Source organism: Musca domestica, unplaced genomic scaffold (genome assembly GCF_030504385.1).
Source record: "Musca domestica strain aabys unplaced genomic scaffold, Musca_domestica.polishedcontigs.V.1.1 117, whole genome shotgun sequence".
NCBI lineage: Eukaryota > Metazoa > Arthropoda > Insecta > Diptera > Muscidae > Musca > Musca domestica.
In genome coordinates, this window is record NW_026712147.1 from 702,760 (window position 1) to 724,126 (window position 21,367).

General features: G+C 36.0%; 1 protein-coding gene across 2 annotated transcripts; it reads left to right on the forward strand.

Moving 5' to 3' along the window:
- Positions 1–520: 520 nt before the first annotated feature.
- On the forward strand, positions 521–19,227 carry LOC131807198 (N-acetyl-D-glucosamine kinase-like). 2 transcript variants are annotated; one of them, XM_059132243.1, is made up of 5 exons: positions 521–791; positions 4,492–4,600; positions 14,981–15,191; positions 15,309–15,534; positions 18,312–19,227. In XM_059132243.1, the coding sequence occupies exons 2-5, from the start codon at positions 4,575–4,577 to the stop codon at positions 18,914–18,916; spliced, it is 1,068 nt and encodes a 355-aa protein (XP_058988226.1). In that variant the 5' UTR covers positions 521–791; positions 4,492–4,574; the 3' UTR covers positions 18,917–19,227. The 2 variants fall into 2 exon arrangements, with proteins under 2 accessions (XP_058988226.1, XP_058988227.1); XM_059132244.1 differs by lacking the exon at positions 521–791 and adding an exon at positions 4,342–4,360.
- The last annotated feature ends 2,140 nt before the right edge of the window (positions 19,228–21,367 follow it).

The window sequence follows — 21,367 nt, forward strand, 5'->3', positions numbered from 1 at the left end:
TCAATTAATTGAAAATTGAATTTTCTGTAATTTACCTTGTCACATTTCACTACATAAAAACAGGTTCCCATCTCTGATTTGTGTATATATAAATACAAATTTTGGATTTATAAATAAACATTTTGACAATGAGATGTTGTCAAATGAATAATTTTTGAAAAAATTGTAAACATATGATTGCATTACTTTACCTCCCTGATTCTACCATGGTATGTATATGGAATATTTGGAAGTTTGGGGAAGGAGGAGAGGAGGCTATACCAAAGAAAGGATGTTTTATTATTATAAATTTAATCTAAACACTGAAATGAAATAAATACCAAATGAGACGTTCATTTCTAACACAAGTCTTTTTTATTTCTCTAGTGATTGAAATTATAACCGACCAGTTTTGCACAATTTCCCTACAATCGTTTTTATCTAAAAACCCATTAATGGCAACACTGATACTCGCCGAACAAGTGAGTGAATGGTTTGTTGGCACACTGTGAACAGCAGGTTTCAACAGAGGCGTTATGCACCACCACCAGCATTCCTAACGTGAACGTTTAACCGTCGAGTATTCACCGTTTTGCAGATACGGAAGTGAATCGATTTTCGGTTTAAAAAATAGAAACGAAACTAACGTCGTAAAAGTAGTTTGACAACAAAAATTCAGTAGGTGTTGCTAATAATAGTGCACAGTTGTATTTAATAATTATTGCAATATAATAAAAAATAAATTATTTGAACAAAAGACCAAACCCCCAAAGCAAAAACAAATTAGTTCAACATTTATTTGGAAGTAAATGGTAAATTCTTTTGTTATTTTTTTCGCAATCGACTCTCTGTGTTTGATATCAACACTTTTAGTGAGAATAATGAATGAAAAATATTGTTTATTTTATCAAATCTTCAAACGAACCAAATAATAAACTAATCTTTTCTGTTGATGATTTTTTGTTTACGTGTCGTTTATTCGTTTGTTTTATTTGAGTGTAATTTGGTGTGTTGTTATTTATTTAGTTGGAGTTTGTTGTCGTTGTTTCATTCTCTGTTAATTTGTTTGCATTTGTGTTTACGTATTGAAATGTGGTCAGTCGGTTTGTGGGCGAGCGGGTCTCATGTGTGCCTACCTGTCGGCCGGTCGGTTGGTGTACATAGACACGCAGCACGCTTTAGGATTTTAAAGTGCATTCTTTAGTGGTTCTGTCAAGTTACGTTTCATCAACTACCGGTTGTTGTTGGTGATATTTTGATTCAATTTTGGTTAGTGGGCGCACAGTGGTTTGTTTATGTATATAATTTAGAATTTTTAGTGGGTACAAAAATTGCATATTTAATTTCTTATATATTAATTTCTTATATATTTCTTTAAGATTTATCCCCCTCTTCCTATTTGAAATTCCTTGGGAAAATCCATGGTAGTATTAACAATTTTTTCAAAATTATTCATTTGACAACATCTCATTCTCAAAATGTGTATTTAAATTCATTGTACATACACAAATCAAAGATAGGAGCCTGTTTCTAATGCAGTGAAATTAGACAAGGTAAATTACAGAAAATGCAGAGATGAATGACATTACCTCTATAATGTTACCATGGGTAAATCTATTACAGTCATATTGCACTGGTATACATCATTGTATAAATAGGTGTGTCTGGTTACCCTAAAATTTGTAACAATTGTTACAAATTGTTACTGGAAGTCGTCTGTTAACCCGAAAGTTCTGCAAAAGAGAGCGGTTGGAGAGAGAAATTTTGACAGTTCTTTCAGTGAAAGTTTGCAAATTCTTGCTGGACAAATTTCTTCTTGCAATCTCTTGCAACTCTTCTTCTTCTCATTCATCAACATTCAATCAGATGTTTTCTATTGTTTATTTATTTCTTTTTGTGTTTTTAATTTGAAAATATTATTTTGGAATTAACAAGACTAATTGTTTTTGGAGAACAACTTTACAACATGTGAAAAACATAAATATTAATATGTAATAAGAAAATAAAAGACTATTTCCACCATTTTTATTTAAAAAACTTGTAAAATTAGTATTGGTTCCTTTGTTTTAATTCTCCTTATGGGGACAAATTGGTTTGTTTTGACAAATCAGCTGATTAGTTGCAAGCTTCTGCAGGAATACCGTCTGTTTACTTTTTGCATTTTCCTTGCAAAAGAGAATAAAACTACCTTACTCTCTCAGAAAGATTTTGCTGGACAATTCCTGCAGGAAAAGTAACCAGACACACCTAATATAACAGGTAGCAGCAAAACTCAGCTGATTTAACTCAATAGTAATACTAGTGTTAAATTCGATATGACGTTTTGTGATTGAATTCCATTTTTATACCCTCCACCATAGTATGGAGGGTATATTAAATTTGTCATTCCGTTTGAAACACCTCGAAATAGATATTTCAGACCCCTCAGAGTATATATATACTCTTGATCAGCATAAAATTCTGTGTAGATTTAGCGATGTCCGTCCGTCTATCCGTCTGCCCATCTGTGGAAATCACTCTAGCTTCCGAACGAAATGAAGTAGGTTGATAACATTTTACTCAAATGTATATTATGTCTGCAAGACTTTTGGTGTTAAAAATTGGCCATGTAGGTCTACGTTTTGGTATACCCACCATATAATGGCACCCCCTGATATTCGATATTTGATAATTTTAGCGACATTATTCACCGGAATTATTTCAAATTTGGTATTTGAAGTTCGTAATGTATACTACAGCCCATGGTACAATGAATTCAAGGTAGGGCAGAACTACCATATGATTTAAATTTTTTTATTTTTCTGCCTTAATATGTCAACTTCATTTGCTTATGTGTGTGTTTTCTTTTCAATAATAAAAAATTGTTCAGAAAATATTCAAATTCGGGGGTTTTCAAAATGCTTATTGCAACGAATGCATCGACAAAATCTACAGTTTTTGTCGCGAAATAAACCATAAGAGATATATAGAACATGATATTGAAAAGAAATTTTGACCATTCATTCAGTTTTCGTGGTTTTAAATTATTTATTCAAAATCAATGCAACAAGTTGTTTGCTTTTTTATTGTTTTGATAGTAATTCTGACATTACAAGCCAAATAGGTAGTCCTATATACTTGCAATTTTTTCAAAGTTGACCTACCTTCTCTTCATTGTACCATGCTACAGCCTATGACGAAAAATTGTCTGTGCAGGTCCACGTTATGGTACAGCCCCCATATAATGGTACCTCCCTATATTCGGTATTTTCGTGATTTTAGCTACATTATTCACCTGTTTTTTTAAGTTTAGAATTTGAATATTGTAATGGCTTATGACAAAAATTGCCTATGTAGGTCCACGTCGTAATATAGACCCTAATATAACGGCTACATTCGGTATTTTTAAGATTTTAACAGAATTTTTAACGGATTTAATTTTTTTGAAAATTGTCCAATTCGTTCCAAGTGGTGGAGGGTATTAAAAGTTCGGCTCGGTCGAACTTAATGTTTTTTACTTGTTTGTTTTAAAATTTATATATAGTCTAACTACTTTTCCCACAAGAATTGTTCAGCAATTGTAATGTAGTTTTGTTTTCATCTGTGAGAGAGATCTGTGAAATGTATACAGAAGGAATCCCTACAAAAACTTGCAAGAAATCATCTGATTTGTCAAAACAATTAGTCCGCCAAAAAAGAAACAAAGCTACTAAAAATGTATTTTTTTAAGACAACAAGCCAAAAAATGAACTTCTCCCGATTTTGGCTTGCGAACGTCAAAAACATTTTTTTAAATTGCTTGCACAATAACTTGTTACCGGATACTCAAAAAAGTGGAAGAGTTGAAATTGATTTCAAGATGAAATTTAGCAGGCAAGGACTCCAGTAATGAACTTTCAAAATTTTTCTCTCAAATCCCTAATTTTTGCAGAAAGTTTGTGTTAACACGGGACTTTCTTGCAACAATTTGCAATGATTTTTACAAGTTTTAGGGTAACCAGACGTGCCAACATTCTCATTAGAGTTTGACATCTATCGCTTTTAATGAAATTACAAAGTTGAAATTGCGATAACTTTGGGGAAATTCTAACCGAAGTGAGCTTAAAAATATATAAATGTGAGCAAAATCAATTCGTTTTTAAATAATTGCAATAAACCAAAAACGATAAGCGTTTCTTATTGGCAAAGTAATTGAAATAGTTAAGGAATTTTGAACCTAAGCAAAAAAAAAAGTTAAGAATGTAACTGAAAGTCATTCAACAAGTGCATGCTAGCTAACGCCACACATTCAATGAATACGAAAAAAACTTTTAAATTCGTTTTAAACTGCGTTTTTCGTCATTTGTTTTTTGCTTGCGTTTATTATTCTGCAATTAAGCACAAATTGTGTTACGATGGAAAGGTAAAAAACCGCAACACAATCAAAAGATAACATTTATTGCTTGGATTATGGAGTATTTTAAAATATGTTGTTTGGATATCTGTACTTTTATTTTACATTGTTTTATCTATTTCTGTTTTGTTTCTATACAGGTCACGCATTCATAAAAATTAGAGGCGTTTTTTTTTAAAAGTCGTTAAATTGGAACCGGCAGAATTAAGGACGAAAAATCACAATGAAATACTTTGGTGGAATTGAAGGGTAAGTTCAACCAAGAGTTGTACACATATTCATATATACAATATGAAATTTTAAAGTACACATATTAATGTGTTCACGAAATCGTACTGTTTTCCCATTAATATTGAAAATACGCATTTCTGTTGCAACTGTACTTAAAATAATTTCAAATTGTTTTCTTTATTATTCAAAACTTAAATTTCCGATGTTCTTTTTTGGCTGTATTTAAAAAAAAGAAAAACTTTGATTCTTGCGGATTTTTATACACCTCGCAATACATAGTATGGAGGGTATATTAAGTTGTCATTCCGTTTGTAACTCATTGAAATAATCTTTTAAGACATAACAAAGTATATATATTCTTGATCAGCATAAAATAGACGATCTTGATCAGCATAGAATAGACGATAGACGTCCGTCCGTCTGATGTAATCACGCTAGAGTCAAAAATCCACACAAGGAGTTCTTTCTGAGTATTTTACCCTCTGGAAGAGAATTATTTATATAGGTCCACGATATCGTATTTTGATGATTTTAGCCACATTTTTCAATAAAATTGTCTAAAAATCCACATAAGTATTTCCTTCTGATTACTTCATCCCCTGGAAGGTTATTGTCTATATAGGTCCACGATATCGTTTATCCCCAATATAAAGGTACGTCCCTATATTCTGTATTGTGATGATTTTAGCAACATTTTTCAATGGAATTGTCTAAAAGTCCATACTAGAAGTTCTTTCCAAGCGCTTTACTCCCTGGAAGAGAAATATCTATATAAGTTCGGCCGGGCCGAACTTTGAATACCCTCCACCATTTGGAACGAATTTAGAAATTTAAAAAAAAATAACCGTTGTATGTGGGCTATACAATATCTTGAACGTACAGGGTTGACCATATTCGACGGACCCATCTGGCAACGCTTAATGACATACCGCGTTTGAAGCGTCAGTCCAAGCTGATTTTACCATGAACCAATACACGCGCTCTGAAATAGTTGAAATTCACATTCAACAGAAGAAGTCAATTGTGAAAACTCAACGTGCTTCAAAACATTAAAAAATGTGAGAAGTGCGCCTTCTAAGAACACCATTAAGCGTTTATACGGAAAATTTTCGACTGGTAAGGCTCTTTCTAATCCGAAGAGGCCATATAAAAGTCGACCAAGGCGATCGGCCGAGAATATCGCTGCCGTACGAGCCAGTGTTGAGAGGTCCCCAAGAACATCCCAAAAACGCCGTTCTCAGTAGTTGGGCATGGCTCGGTCCACTTTACAACGGATTATTCGCATTGATTTCCATTTGTTCCCGTACAAAATTCAATTGACGCAAAGAATGTTGCCTGCGGACAAGCCTCGTCGATTGGAATGGGCCCAAAAAAATATGGGTCCGTCGAATATGGGCAACCCTGTACGTTCAAGATATCGTATAGCCCACATACAACGGTTATTTTTTTTTAAATTTCTAAATTCGTTCCAAATGGTGGAGGGTATTCAAAGTTCGGCCCGGCGAACTCGTTGATCATTGCTTTGTAGCGCTCACCATTCACAGTAACCGTTTGGCCCCCGATATCTTCAAAGAAAAAGTCTGATGACTCCTCCACCGAAAACAGCACACCATACAGCGACTTTGAGCGGGTGTAATGGCTCTTCGTGTGTTATAAACGTATTTTCCGTGCCCCAGCGGGAACGTAAATGTAGAGGTTTACATTTACGTACCCGCTAAGATGGAAATAGACCTCACCACTCATCATCATCATCTTTTTCTTGGTGGGCTTGAGGTTATGTCACACGCGATTGGTGGTCGACAGCTGATGCAACATCTATACTTTGTACTAAAATATCTTCAAATCTTATAAAGATCTTCGACTGATACCCATTTTCGGGGCACGTCGACCGGTCGATGTCGACGGCGCTTCCGTAACATCCTTGGCTACAGCAGCAATATTCTTTGCAGAACGGATACTACAAGGTCTGCCACTCCTGGCAGCATCTTTTGTTGTGCCGAGGATAGCGGTTAAACGGCGCAGTGTTTCACCAGTAGTCGTTGGACGGCCAGGAAATCTGCGACTAAATTCAAATGCTAAGATGGGAATGCTTATTTTAAATGAATTTACCTTTTTAATTCTATCATGGTTTTGCCAAAGTCACCGACCAATTATTGGTCAAATAAATAGTCAGCAATATTTCGCGTTCTGGAGCAGTTAACGTGTATTTCGAATGTGTTTACTACAAAAATGTCAAAACAGAACTAACATTAGGGGCCAATCGTAATATTTATAGCATTTTCTGATAGTAGGATTACTTTTGCGGGATCTTGTACATACTGTACGTAATAATTTTGACATTTTCTTTAAAATTTTATTAAATGTCGGAAATAGCATCAAATCTAAGAATAAGTTTAGATTTGTTCGAATTGGTCACCTCTGGCACGAATTATGGTCTTCAAACGGCCAATGAAACCTTCACACGCTGCCCGAATGTTGCTCTGCAGTATTTTGGCAAATTCCCGGCGAAAAGCTTGCTTGAGGTGATCGACACTTTGGAAGTTTTTAGTGCCAACCTTGCTTTCTAAAATACTCCAGACACAATAGTCCAACGGATTGGTATCCAGAAATTTTGGTGGCCATTGTGCGCTGGAAATGCGCAAAATGTTTGCATGCCCAAGGCTTTAATACACCCTCCAGAATATTTTCGCAATAATATTCGGAATTTATTCTGATGCCACGGTCGATTAATACGAGCGACACATGGCCGGCGCTTGAGTTCTGGTGGCCAACCGAATGTGCACATTTCCACCTGACCTCTTTGGCAAGTAAACACTTTGCCCAGCAGTTTGTAAACAAACAAAATGTAAACAAACTGCTGGACAACGACTGTTTTCTCTTCGGAGAAAACCGAACTCAGCAGTTCAACACTTTCGACCAAGCGAAGCAACTCTTTAGCTCTTTTGAGTCTTCAGTTGCGGTATAAGTTCTTGCACTTTTGGTAAGTTCTTGCACGCGGGTTTCGATCAAGTCGGTTCTTCATTTTTCGAACCATTTCTGCTGGTGTTGCTGTTTTCTTTCCTCCACTTCCTTGACGTCGGGCTACGCTACCAGTATCACGGTAACGAGCGATGGTACGAGACACAAAATATTTATTCACTTGTGGTTTTCAAGCCAAATATCAAGAAATCACACGCTTGAATTCCATCACAAATAACTTTTTTTCTGGAAAATTCCCACCAAAATGCTTTTGTCGCTTGCAAACAATATAATGATCTGTCACTGGAATAATTTTCACAGCAGCTTAGAAATGATAGCAGTCTGAAGTTGGTTGCAGTTTTTTCATCTCACCCTGTATATGTTTTGACAGAATAGGGGCAACATTGTATTTAGAAGGTAGTTTTGTTCTACCTTCTGTTATTGTGCCATGATTCTACCATGAAACAAATGCTCCGTTCCAGAATCAGCATGAACTTACTGGTTTTGCAATTCTCTTCGATATCATAAAGGAACAAGTAAGCAAACGCTATAGTCGTGCGGGGCCGATCATGTGATACCCTACAACACTATAATATGTTAGAAGCACCCTTATGTCCAAGTGCATTTTGGAAGATTTCGCTTATGAAATTTTGTCATGGATCACTGCCCAGATATTGCCCTTAGCATTTTGACCAGGGAAATTTGCACACTCCGTCGTGCTGTTAGTTATTGTGGTCCATTTTACAGCTGAATATAATCCAATGTTCATCCAAAAAGCTAGAATTCTTCCCTATCCTTAACTCTCTTCTCGGGCATGTCGATTGACTTCAATTGTGTGATCAGGAATATTTTTCTGTTTTTGGTTCATTTGAGCCCCTTAATAATTTGCGATCATCTCCAAAAGCAAGAAGCCGCTCTGCATCTACAAATTTAGACCCATATATATGCTTTGCTTGACTACGATATTTGGCTATATTCATCAACGAAAACAGCATAAAAAAGCCAGAAGTTCGACTTTTGTGTATTTCGGATATCGCTTTTAAGTAATGTTGGTATTTTTTGCACACAAAAGTAGTGATCCATTCTACCCGCTGTCCTAAACCCTAACTACATGCGAGATTTCGTGTGCTTTGGTTTCTATTTCTAACGGCTGCAAAATCAGGAACATTTTTAGTGGTTGGTCCATTTCAACCCCTAAATATATTGCGGTCATCCTTGAAAACAATGGATCTTCTAAGCCTAACCCTACCCTTGTGAAAATTTTCGTGAAGATCGGACGATAATTGCAATCAGTATATAATAACCCCAACCCGTGTTCAATATTATAAGTCAAATTGAAAAAATCGCATGCGATAAAAAATATAAAAAAAAAATAAAAAAAAATCACAAAATACTACAAAATCTATAATAACACCATTATTAGCACATTTATATATATATATATATATATATATATATATATATATATATATATATAAATATATATATATATATATATATATATATATATATATATATATATATATATATATATATATATTTACTATCGGCATCTACATAACGGTCAGAATTGACCTCTTCATCTGTTGTGATTTCGCCGGAATTGAAAATATTCGCTGTTCAATGAAAAATTTGACATTTATTTAACACAAATGCGACCTGTAGAGCAACTGCAAAATCAGAATATTTTTCAGTATTTCAACCCCTAAACATTTTGAGATCATGTCTAAAAGCAATAGGGTTCTATTCTGGCCCAGACCCCACCTCCATTCTAAATTTCGTGAAGATCGGGCCATAATTGCGACCTGTAGAGTGATTACAAATTAGCATGGACAGACGGACGGACGGACATACATAGCTAGATCGACTCAGCTCGGCGAGGTAGAAAGTTCCATATATACTTTCCTATATGGCAAACCAATATTTCGAGGTGTTACATAATTTTTGGCCCAATCAAACTTATAATACCCCCCACACATAGTGTAGAGCTATACATGGAACCATGGTACAATAAGGAGGTAGAACAGCTTCGTAAAACTTAAAAAATACAGACCTGAGGCTATGCCCGCTTCCTGACAGACTTACTCAAAATTATATACAACAAGTTCTTTTCATTTTTTTTTCATATTTTTCCTCATTTTTAAAATGAGTAAAATAGCGCGAAAAATGAATGAAAGGCCTGGATGTTCTCTCAAAAATATGATCATGATGCATTAATTGAACTATTTTGCGTACACCTTTGTTCGGCATCAATCTAAGCAAATTAAGCTACAAAATGTATAGATTCACTCAATTATTATCAATTCGCTTCAATTGAATTTCATTCAGGTTACATTGTTGGCACAAATTCATTTGGTTTTTAATGAAGTTCAGTGACTTTGTTGTCAAACGGTGCATCTGGAAGATGTATGACAATCTATTTAATTGGGATCATGACTTTCTTTCTTGCCCTAACCAAGATTGTATAATCAAATCAATTTCAATTTATGACAATAAGTGCGTATCAGAGACAATGTCGTTGCTGCTATTATTGGTATGGGTAAATGTCCATAAAAGATGTTATGAATGTAATTTTCCTATTTTTTGTCATGGAATCAATGAATGAATGACAAGTGTCGATGTCGATGTCGCAATAATCAATTAATCAATAAATTATTTGCTTCTACCGATAAACAGATTTCAATGTTCGTGGCCTACGGTTCAGGAATTTTTTATTGGACCCTCCCCGTTGTGGGCAAATATTTTCCAATAGATAAGCAAGAAAAAATTCAGTGGGTCGTAAGAGCAGGGAAGCATTGCAAATAAAATGTAATTTCAGTGTTTGTTTTCTCTTTCGAGACGAGCTTAATGATCTGAAATTTGCAGTGAAAAGGAAAGCCAGATAGACACTATCACACACTCACCACTATGCGATTTTGGTGATTTACAATTATGTTTTTATATTATTGTTGTTTTTATTTTTCCGCTATTGATTGACGATGGAAATTCATAAATAAAAAATATATGACGAGTGTCGTATTTACACTGCGGAAGCTTTATTATATTTTATCAATTGGGTTCTATAAATTAAGATATTACAATACATACCGATTTATTGTATGTATTCTACAACATATGTTAATGTAAATACTATAAAATATCAAAATAAGTTTTTAATTTCTCAATAGATACTTTACCACCTTACTCGGAACGAATTTTAGGAAATTTTTTCCACAAATATAAGGTGTGGTGTAGAATGTATTACTACCAGAAAACTTATTCCGCGGCGGGGATCTCTGGTCCTCTGTTTTCATCCTGGATATGTAGAAAACGTTTCACGATAGATTAGTATACAGGGTGAGATAAAAAAAACTGCAACAAAGTCAAACGCCATAATTTTTACATTTGCTATTTTAAATGTTATTGAATAAAAGAAAAAATATCGGAAATAGCATCAAATTTTAGAATAAGTTTAGATTTGTTCGAATTGGCCACTTCAAACGTCAATGAAACCGTCCCATTCTCAGCGAAGTTTTAGCGCCAACCTTGCTTTCCAAATTACTCAAGACACAATAGTCCAACGGATTGATATCCGGAGAGTTTGGCGGCCATTGTGCGCTAGAAATGAAGCGAGGAACCTCATTTTGTAACCATTCTTGGGTGGCCCGTGCTGAGTGCGATGGTGCTGAGCCCTGTTGGAATGTCCAAAGTTTGCCGTCAAAATGTTTGCGTGCTTAAAGCTTTAACACACCCTCCAGAATATTTTCGCGATAATATTCGGTATTTATTCTGATGCCACGGTCGATTAATACGAGCGGAGAGCGACCATCGGCTGTTATGGCGGCCCACACCATTACCATCACATGGCCGGCGCTTGAGTTCTGGTGGCCAACCGAAGGTGCACATTTTTAGCTGACCTCTTTGGCAAGTAAACCCGATCATTTTGTTTGTTTACAAACTGCTGGACAACGAATGTTTTCTCATCGGATAAAACTAAATTCGGCAGTTCATCACTTTCGGCCAAGCGAAGTAACTCTTACAGTACGTTTATATATATGAGGGTTAACCCACTGGATTTGGATTTAAGTTGTCATATCCATTACTTTTACTTCAAATAAATCCTCTCAAAGTAGGTTAACCCTACAAAAAGTTCTAACGTAAACATGACATTAAGCTCTTTTGAGTCTATTTTCTTTCTGTTGCGGTGTAAATTCTGGCACTTTTTGGAATTTCAATGGCTTTACTCCGAGATCATTTTTCAATATTTGCGGAATGGAATATTGCGATATGTTCAGCTCACGAGCCATTTTTCGGCCACTGCGTTTCGATCAAGTCGCTTCTTTACTTTTCTAACCATTTCTCCTAATGTTGCTGTTTTCTTCCGTTCACTTCCTTGACGTCGGGCTACGCTACCAGTATCACTGTAATGAGCGATGGTACGAGACATAAAAGATTTATTCATATTTAAATGTTGGAGTGCTCTAACGATTGTCACTTTTGGTTTTCCAGCCAACTATAAAAAATAATACTATCACGCTTAAATTCCATCACGAAAAAACTTTTTTTCTGCTTTTGTACGCATGTAAACAATATAATGAGCTGTCACTGGAATAATTTTAACATCTGTCGGAAAAATGGCTTAGAAATTAGAGCAGTCTGAAGTTGGTTGCAGTTTTTTTATCTCTTCCTGTACAATTGGACAAAAATACTGGAAGCTTCTCAAAAGAACATTTGTGTATTCGTTTAGAGCCTAGTCGATCTCTCTTTCCAAAGCCCCATAGGACTTCGATTTCTAAAATAAGCTTGACCGGATCTGATGTTCGCCACCTGGACAGCCGCGATATTACTTGGACCAAAGTTTCGTTTTTTTTTTCTTCTTTTTAAGGACCACCCTCTCAAAGGTATTAACTGCTCTAACAAATAAGTCTACTATTTTTTGTTGCTCATCAGTCTACTCATACCTCATACCCTTCATCAGCACTGGTTATGGTCTCAGGATATCACCCAAAAAAATTTGGAGACACCGTTCTTTTAGTTTTCTTAGGATTTTCGCTAGGAAATGTGGTGACCTGGTCGTTAAGGGGGTCTCAGGATTTTCTATAAAAAATCAACTATAAACAAGTTAAAAAGCAGTAAGTTCGGCCGGGCCGAACTTTGAATACCCTCCACATTTGGAAATTTTCAAAAAATAAAGTCCTTAAAAAATTCTGTTAAAATTTTAAAAATACCGAATATATCCGTTATATTGGGGTCTATACGACGTGGAACTACATAGGCCATGTTTGTCATAAGCCATTACCATATTCAAATTCGAAGCTTGAAATAACCGGTGAATAATGTAGCTAAAATCATCAAAATATTGTATATAGGGAGGTACCGTTATATCGGAGCTGTGCGAAGACCTGGTCCAGACAATTCTGTCACAGGCTATAGCATCCATTACGAACGTCAAATACGACATCTCAAAAAAATTCGGTGGGTATTGTACCTACCGAATATAGGGAGGTACTGATATATGGGGCCTATATGAAGACCTGTACCTGCATAGACAATTATCTGTCACAGACTGTAGTTTCCATTACGAACTCTAAATACGTAATCTGAAACAACTCCCTTAAATAATGACGCTAAAATCATCAAAATACCGAATTTCGGGAGGTACCGTTATATGGCTATATGAAGACGTGGACCTGCAGAGACAATTTTTTGTCATAGGCTGTAATATCCATTACGAATCTCAAATACCAAATTTGAAACAATTCCGGTGAATAATGTCGCTAAAATCATCAAAATACCGAATATCGGGAGGTACCGTTGTATGGGGACTATACGAACACGTGGGCCGGCACAGGTAATTTTCCGTCATAGGCTGTAGTACCCATTTCGAACTTCAAATACCAAAGTTGATACAATTCCGGTGAATAATGTCGCTAAAATCATCAAAATACCGAATATCGGGATGTACTTTTTATTGGGGGCTATATGAAAACGTGGACCTACATTTAGGAACTTAACCTGCCTACTGAAAAAATAAACACGTGTGCAAAATTTAAGCCTTCTATCTCAATTCGTTCGAAAGATAGCGTGATTACAACAGATAGACAAACGGACAGACAGACAAACAGACAGACGGACATGGCTAAATCGGCTTAGAATTTTACGCTGATCAAGAATATATATACTTTGTTGGGTCTGACATGAGTATTTCGAGGAGTTACAAACGGAATGACATAGTTAACATACGCTCCATAGTATGGTGGAGGGTATAAAAACAATCAACCTGTCCTTTAAGAGATGATTTTCTTCAGAAAATTTGATGACTCCGATCTTTTTTATTCTCAGCATTTTCTGTAGAAAATTCGATGGCCCATTTCTTTTAAGGGTCTCAAGATTTTCTCTGCAAAATTTAGCGTTTTTGTTCTTTTGGACGTTTTATGATTTTCGCTGGAAAATATTGTGAATTGGAGGTTTCAGTATTTTCTTTAGTAAGTTTGGTGACCCCGTCCTTTTGAGTTCTATAGACTTTTTACAGAAAATTTGGAGGCCCTGTCCTTTTTGTGACTTCAAGATTTGTTGAGTGCGCCCTTTTTGGAGTTTCAGGATTTTTTCCTGAAAAAATTGTCATCCTTCCTTGGGTGTCTCAGGATTCTCTTTAGAAAATGTTGTGATCTCCTCCTTAGGGCATTTCAGGATTTTCTCTAGAAATTTTGTGATCACCTCTTTAGGAATCTCAGGATTTTCTGTAGAAATTCTCAGGATTTTCCCTAGAAAATATTGTGAGTCCATCCATGTCTGATCATACAATTTTCTCTAGAAAGTGTCGTGACCTCGGCCTTTAAAGGATTCTCCCCCTTATTGGGGGTCTCAGCATTTAATATAGAAAAATTTGTTATCCGCTCCTTGGAGGGTTTAAGGATTTTCTCTACATCATTTTATGATCACATGCTTAGGGAGACTAAGAATATGGATTAACCCTTGAAGAGGTATGTAAAGCTGCAATATATTTTCTGGAAATAGATCTCAGTTTATTCTGCCTCGCCTTATTCTCTGCAGGATGTTGAAGTTGTATTTGTATTCGACGTCTTCATGGCCTTCTTTGAATCTTTCTTCGACGCAGTCGCCAATGATACCACCTTTCAAGTGAACATGAGTTTTCCACAGCTGGCACCAATTGTTTTAGAAGCCTTCTATTGATGAAATACCTTTATCAATCATTTATAGTCATATAAGTACGCTCTTCTATTTTAATTTTATAGATGATCTTCTGAGCCATTTCTATAGAAAAATGTCCCTCTGCAGGTCTTCCATACTCTTTGGATATATTTTTTGTTTGAAAAACCTGTAAAAGATGGTTCTATTTTTCCTAAAGTCCTTTTCTTTCGAAAAATAACAGTATCTTTGATATCTATTTTCTCACCACAATTCTAATTTATAAAAATATATTTTTTTCTTTCCAAATAGAGGCGCTACCCATTCACGTTTAGTCATCTGTGATGAAAAGGGTGAATGTTGTGCGACAACAACCGGTCTGGGTACCAATCATTGGCATATTGGCATGACTGAATGTGCTCGTCGCATTGCCGATATGGTAGAACGTGCCAAAACAGAGGCGGGCATACCACAGGAGACACGTTTAACAAGTTTAGGCTTAAGTTTGAGCGGTTGCGAACATGTATGTATTAAAAAAAAGTAATCCAATCTTAACATAACTCTTGAATTTTTATGGTTTTCTTTTGAATTCAAGGTCAGTTAATAATTTGCATATATTTTGTGTGTTTTTTTTTTACAGGAAACTAACAACCGGGAATTGGAACAGGAATTGCGAGCACAATTTCCCAATTTGTCTGACAATTATACGGTAACAAGCGATACGGTCGGCAGTATTTTTACTGCATCGCCAAACGGTGGTATGGTTGTTATTTCGGGTACAGGATCCAATGCTTTATTACGGAATCCTGATGGAACTTCGTACAATTGTGGCGGCTGGGGCCATTTTATGGGCGATGAAGGGAGTGGTGAGTCCAAGTTTATCAATATTTGGGTACTTAATGTGTTAGAGATTTATATCGGCTTTTTGTCGAAAAAAAACCAACAAAAACCAACACAATTAATCAGTTATCGAAAAAGTGTGCTTAGCAGCAATGCTTGGATTTTAACCATGCACTAAAGAATAGGAGTTAAATATCAACGCTAATCATGCGTATTTGAAGTTGGTCATATCTCTGTACAATGTCGGCTTGTTAGGCGAATAATTTTCACGATGATAAAACTTCAGATATCTCCAACCTAACTCCATATAATATCTAATCCGGCAACTTCAATAGGAGGTATATCATTTGTATATTATCATCAATCTTCTCCCAATATAAGATGTTTTCACCATCCTCCACGTACTTTAACCTGAACTACCCTGATTTGTCTTAACAGCCGACTTTCTTTACCTTATCTGGGAATGTAATTGAACAACTGGACACAATTCGAGTTGAAACTGTAAAACCTAGTATATCAATACCATTTTTTACATGTTCCCACTATCGGCATATATTGAATTATCTCTTTATTGGAATTATGTATCCCAGCGTCAGTTGTGTTCTTCGTTTGCACCTTTGGTAAGCCAACATGGATGATTCAACTGTAAAATTTTAACCTTTTTATATATCTACTTAAAAACTTTTCCACCTGAGAAAGTTGTTTTAGGTTAAGGTTCTATCAACTCGCTCAGAAATTGATTCAGATGATAAATGTGAGATGATCTAATTTAGGTTTATATCTCCATGATAAGATCTTCTAATCGGGTTCTGCTTCTATATTCAAATTTTAAAACTCTGCTTCTCTGATGGACTGTATCCAAAGATCTTCTGCGAGTTTGGGTAGACTTGGCGGGGTAGCTAAAAAATGCAAAGTTGTATACGCGCCTGTGTCACGTCCTACACAGACGAGTCCAATGGGAATTGAGGCGACTGCATCATCCTGAACATAATGCGTTCAAAACTCGTCAAGGCTACCAACGTTTTTCAGCTGTAATGGATGAGGATGGATTTTGAGGATAGCATTCATTATGAAACGGTTCATAACTTCTTTGACTCTCTCTTATCTTGTGAGACCTCCCTCTCTTGATCGTGTGCATCCCTGAGCAAAGGAGTTCCCTGAGGAAGAGTATGGGAAGATACTTTGTCTGGGCTACAGGGGTCATAACGTCTGTGACTCCTGTTATCTCGTGAAATCTCCTTCTCTTGATCGTGTGCATCAGTATGCAAGGAAGTTGCGATTGATTTGATCTGACGTATGGGAAGTACCTTTGTCTGCTCATGTAAATGGGCTACTAGTGACGTGAGGTGGTACCCTGTTGCAGTTCTTAGTTCGATATTCTCTCAGGTGTGATTACTTCTCCAGTGCGTAGCACTAGTGTTCCCAGATAACACTGTATTCGCATACCTGAACACAGACCGATCCATTGCTTTTCTAATTGATTATCCAACGTTTCAAACTGTATCTCTGCATCAAAGTCCATTGATTAGTCTAGATCCACCAATAGAGTTCTATGGCACAACCTGTTCTGGTGAAGATCTCTACAAATATACATATTTGGATGTGACGTGTAATACTTTTATGAAGCTATGTTGCTGATGGAACGTATGTTGATAATTATAGCTTTGCCCACCACATTTCCTATGCTATGCATTTCTAGCTTTTTAAATATTGCTATTGATACTCCACCCGAGTCCGGATGACTTAATTTTGGCATGCACAACACAACCCATTGTCAAATGTGGTAGCTCCACCGTGGCGGGAAAGAATCTAAATAGCACCGTTGTTTCTCCCTATATATTGGGTTGCTCGACAAATTGTGGGTTAAAGTTACCAGCCAACCTTCTCGGATTATTCCTGGGTTCAATAGCGATTCAAACATTACCAACAGTTTTCTAGTATCGGTGTTGCCACTTTTTCCTCTACTTTTCCTCTTTTTAGAACGGCGGAGCTCATCTTGTTCATTTTCTGGGCCTCCCCCGCTGAGGAACTTTGACTTATTTATGTATAAAGAGGGCGGCTGCAGTTGTGATGATGCTTTGGAAAATTCTTTGAATCCACTTGTACCAGGGGATGTCTGGCACATAACATTGTTCGCCATTATATGCTGCTTCCAAACCTGCAAAATAAACAAACAAACACGAACATACACACATTTATACGGAAGTGGTACGAAACGTCGCGTAATTCTGCCCTGAACGCTGTGACATCCGGAAACTTTGACAAATCCGTATCCGAACTGGATATTTTTCGTCTATGGTGCAGTCCAGTTCTGAGTTCCATCTGTCATGGTGTGCAATAAGTGTGTCTTGTATAAGTTTGAGGTTTACATAATGTATTGCATAAAGTCGGAAAATATACATGTGGTTGTATTAATATCAACCTCACCTGCATCGACGGCTATTTCTTCAAACTCTGTGTCACAAAATGCTTCGAAGATTTCAGGCCGCTTATATATCCACACTTTAATCCGCTGAAGTTGCTGTAGAATCTTCAGGTTTAGTTTCCTAGGGTTGTTGGAGTCTGAAATATGATTTTGGATAGCATATATTTTTTGGGGGCTATGGTATATAAGTGTAGAGGATGGCGGTAAATTCGTGATTATGTTAAAGACTCAGAAAAGAGATGTGAAGAAATCATTGATTTAGACTTGGACGTAGGCGTACATAAACTCCCTTTTTGTGTCCTGTACACCTTAGACATATACATTTTTTAGGACAATATAAATCGTATCGTAAAAAAACTTATTTCCCTTTTCTTGCAGCATGGTACATCTCTCATAGAGCGGTGAAAATGATTTTCGATGATATGGATAATTTTGAAAAATCTCCCTACCCTATTGACCACATATGGAAGCTAGTCAAAGAACACTTCAAAGTCGAGAGTCGTCATGAAATTCTGACTCACTGCTATGCAAAATTCGATAAACCATTTTATGCTAGCCTATGCAAGAAGCTATCTCATGCCGCCGAGCAGGGTGATGAATTGGCCAAATTTGTATTTCATGAAGCTGGTTGTCATTTGGCACGAAGCATACAAGCTGTTCTGCCCCATGTCCATGAGGATTTGGTAGAATCTGGTGATTTGAATATTGTCTGTGTTGGTTCTGTGTGGCTAAGCTGGACTCTGCTAAAGGATGGTTTCGTCGAGACGCTGAAAAAGAAAAATATACCATTTGGTTTAAAACTTATACGCATAACCAAAAGCATGGCATATGGTGCATGCTACTTGGGTGTAGATGGTATTGGCTATCCTTTACCACGTAATTATTCAGATAATTTTGAGGTAATGTATTGCTACAAGAATCTCTACACCAATGGTGCCATGAATGGTAACAATGGAACGAACGGCTGTTCTTTAAAAGTGTAGTATTATTTGGTTACACCACAACATTCCACATATTAAAAATAAAATCCTAAATATATATTTGTATTAAAATAGCTGTATATTATATTTTATTGTTATTATTATCAATTCCATGTCCCTTATCTTCCAAATCATATACACATACCTACTATTAATTATATTTACCTGAACATTTGTATAAATTTTTACAAAGTAAATGCTTCCCTTTTTATAGATATATACATATGTATGTAAATTTATTTATAAAATTGATACAAAAAAATGATTAATTCTTCACTAAGATAATAAAGTACCCACTTTTATACCAAAAAACACACATTGCAATTCCCCTGTTTTATTTATTGTTGTTATTTACAGTCACAAACCATGTTTTGTAATAGAAGCTTTGCTAAATTAGTAAAAGCTATTTGAAACTGATATCCAACAAATTTTAAAGGGAATATGGTTACAGTGCCTAGCCTATAGACCCAATACCCGTGGTTTAATAAGGCGCAAGGTTGTGGGGTATTCAGAGGTAGGTATACAGGGTGAGATGAAAAAACTGCAACCAACTTCAGACTGCTGCCACTCGTCCGACAGCTGTTAAATTTATTCCATCTCATTATATTGTTTACAAGCGTACCAAAGCATTTTGGTGAAAATTTTCCGGAAAAAAAGTTATTCGTGATGGAATTCAAGCGTGATAGTGTGATTTCTTTATATTTGGCTGGAAAACCACAGTATTTATCTCACCATGTATTTAATCTGATTTTGGGGAAGTATTCTTTTCTAGAAGACGGATGCGGTAACAAAACTGTCCTTAATTCAGGGTACCAACCCCCAGGTTAGAGTCGGTTCCATTGAACTGATGTGGTTAATATGGACCTCATCGCAAAGGTGGTTATTTAAACCGATGCGGAAGTTAAAAGAAAATAATCTGTTTTTAAACCTGGACTTTTTTTCTAAAAACCACACCATTTGAATACATATCATGTTGGGTAGTCCCGGTCCCTACGCCATCTGATACCTCCCCCACAAAGGGTCACAATGTTAAATACTTATATGTCCCATTACTTGGGAAACAAGTCAGCGATTCTATTTAAACTTGAAATATTTAAATATTTCTATCAACCAGAGATCTGGTGTGTACCTTCCCCACAAAACGTTAAAATTGTGATTAGCCATTATTCCCATAAAATTTATAATAGATGCCTGGTTTTCTTTAAATCGTGTCATCCCTAATCGAAACACTTCAGCCCACTATATTAGGTACCTCCTGCACATTTCAACATTATCCAAAAATTAACACATATCTCATATAAAGTAAAGGAAGTTGTCGATATAGTCCAAAATGGCAACGTCAGAGTTAGTTCAGATAAGAAGTGGACTCCTTCCGTATCTCCTCCATAAACGGACAAAATTCTAAATAATCATAATGTAAGTCAAAATATATTGTAGTAAACTAACATATGCCAGCAAAACCGACTGATACTTTTTAACTTGTTTCAATTAAGTGTTATCATTCGTTAGTATCAACAATGCTCCGTTTGAATAGAGTCGTTATTCTGAATATTGAAAACATATATTGAACTCCCCTTAAATTAGTATTCCTACTGGGCCGTATTAAGACCCTCTCACTAGGGTAGTTTTTTCGCAATTACGTTCAAGATGGTGCAGTCGTCTCAATTTATATTGGGCACGAATTGATGAAGATGTGCGTGACGTCTGCCCAGCGAGTTATACAGGACCGCACAATACGCTGCACCTCTTTAATTGCACCGCCAAACCTACCCAACTAACTCCAGAATATCTCTGGTGACAGCCCATTTAGGTAGCCGAATTTCGAACCTCGAACCAGATTAGCAGAACCAAAACATCTGCATGTATTACTGCTATTCACGATAACTTATTTAATTCGCACTTACTCAATATAAACAAAAAAAATATTTACCGGTCTGGTCTGACGTCCGCAAGAGTTCGGCAAATGCTGGTATTTTATTCCTTGGAGAAGATTTCCCCATGTTGCTCCACGCTACACATTATTTTTGATATTGAAAAGAGCTCTTCATGTCTTCTTTGAATATACCAGGCGTTGTACACACATTCAAGAACAGATATAGGTAGATATTTAAAAAAAAAATCAACACCGTCCATGGTCAAGGTAATGGCAGGGGACCTTTATGCTTCTTAATTCTAATAAATAAAACCAATTTAGATATAATATTTTTGGCTACGATTATAAAAAATGTTCGTTTTTACGTTTTATTGAAAGAAACTTGATTCCTTTTACTTTGTTACATTTATGCCATTACGTATTATATTCATATATTGAATGATAGATATATGCATAAAGTATATTTGTAATATATTTATTTATGTATACATAGCGCTATACCAAATAACTATGAAAATGTAAATATAAAAAGAATATCTAAAACAGAAATAGAGAAATGCAATTCCATTGTGTGTAAGTGT

Coding starts and splice junctions, on each gene's coding strand:
- LOC131807198 (XM_059132243.1), top strand. CDS start 4,575: ATGAAATACTTTGGTGGAATTGAAGG. Junction 15,192..15,308: donor GTTTGAGCGGTTGCGAACAT/GTATGTATTAAA, acceptor TTTTTTTTACAG/GAAACTAACAACCGGGAATT. Junction 15,535..18,311: donor TATGGGCGATGAAGGGAGTG/GTGAGTCCAAGT, acceptor CTTTTCTTGCAG/CATGGTACATCTCTCATAGA.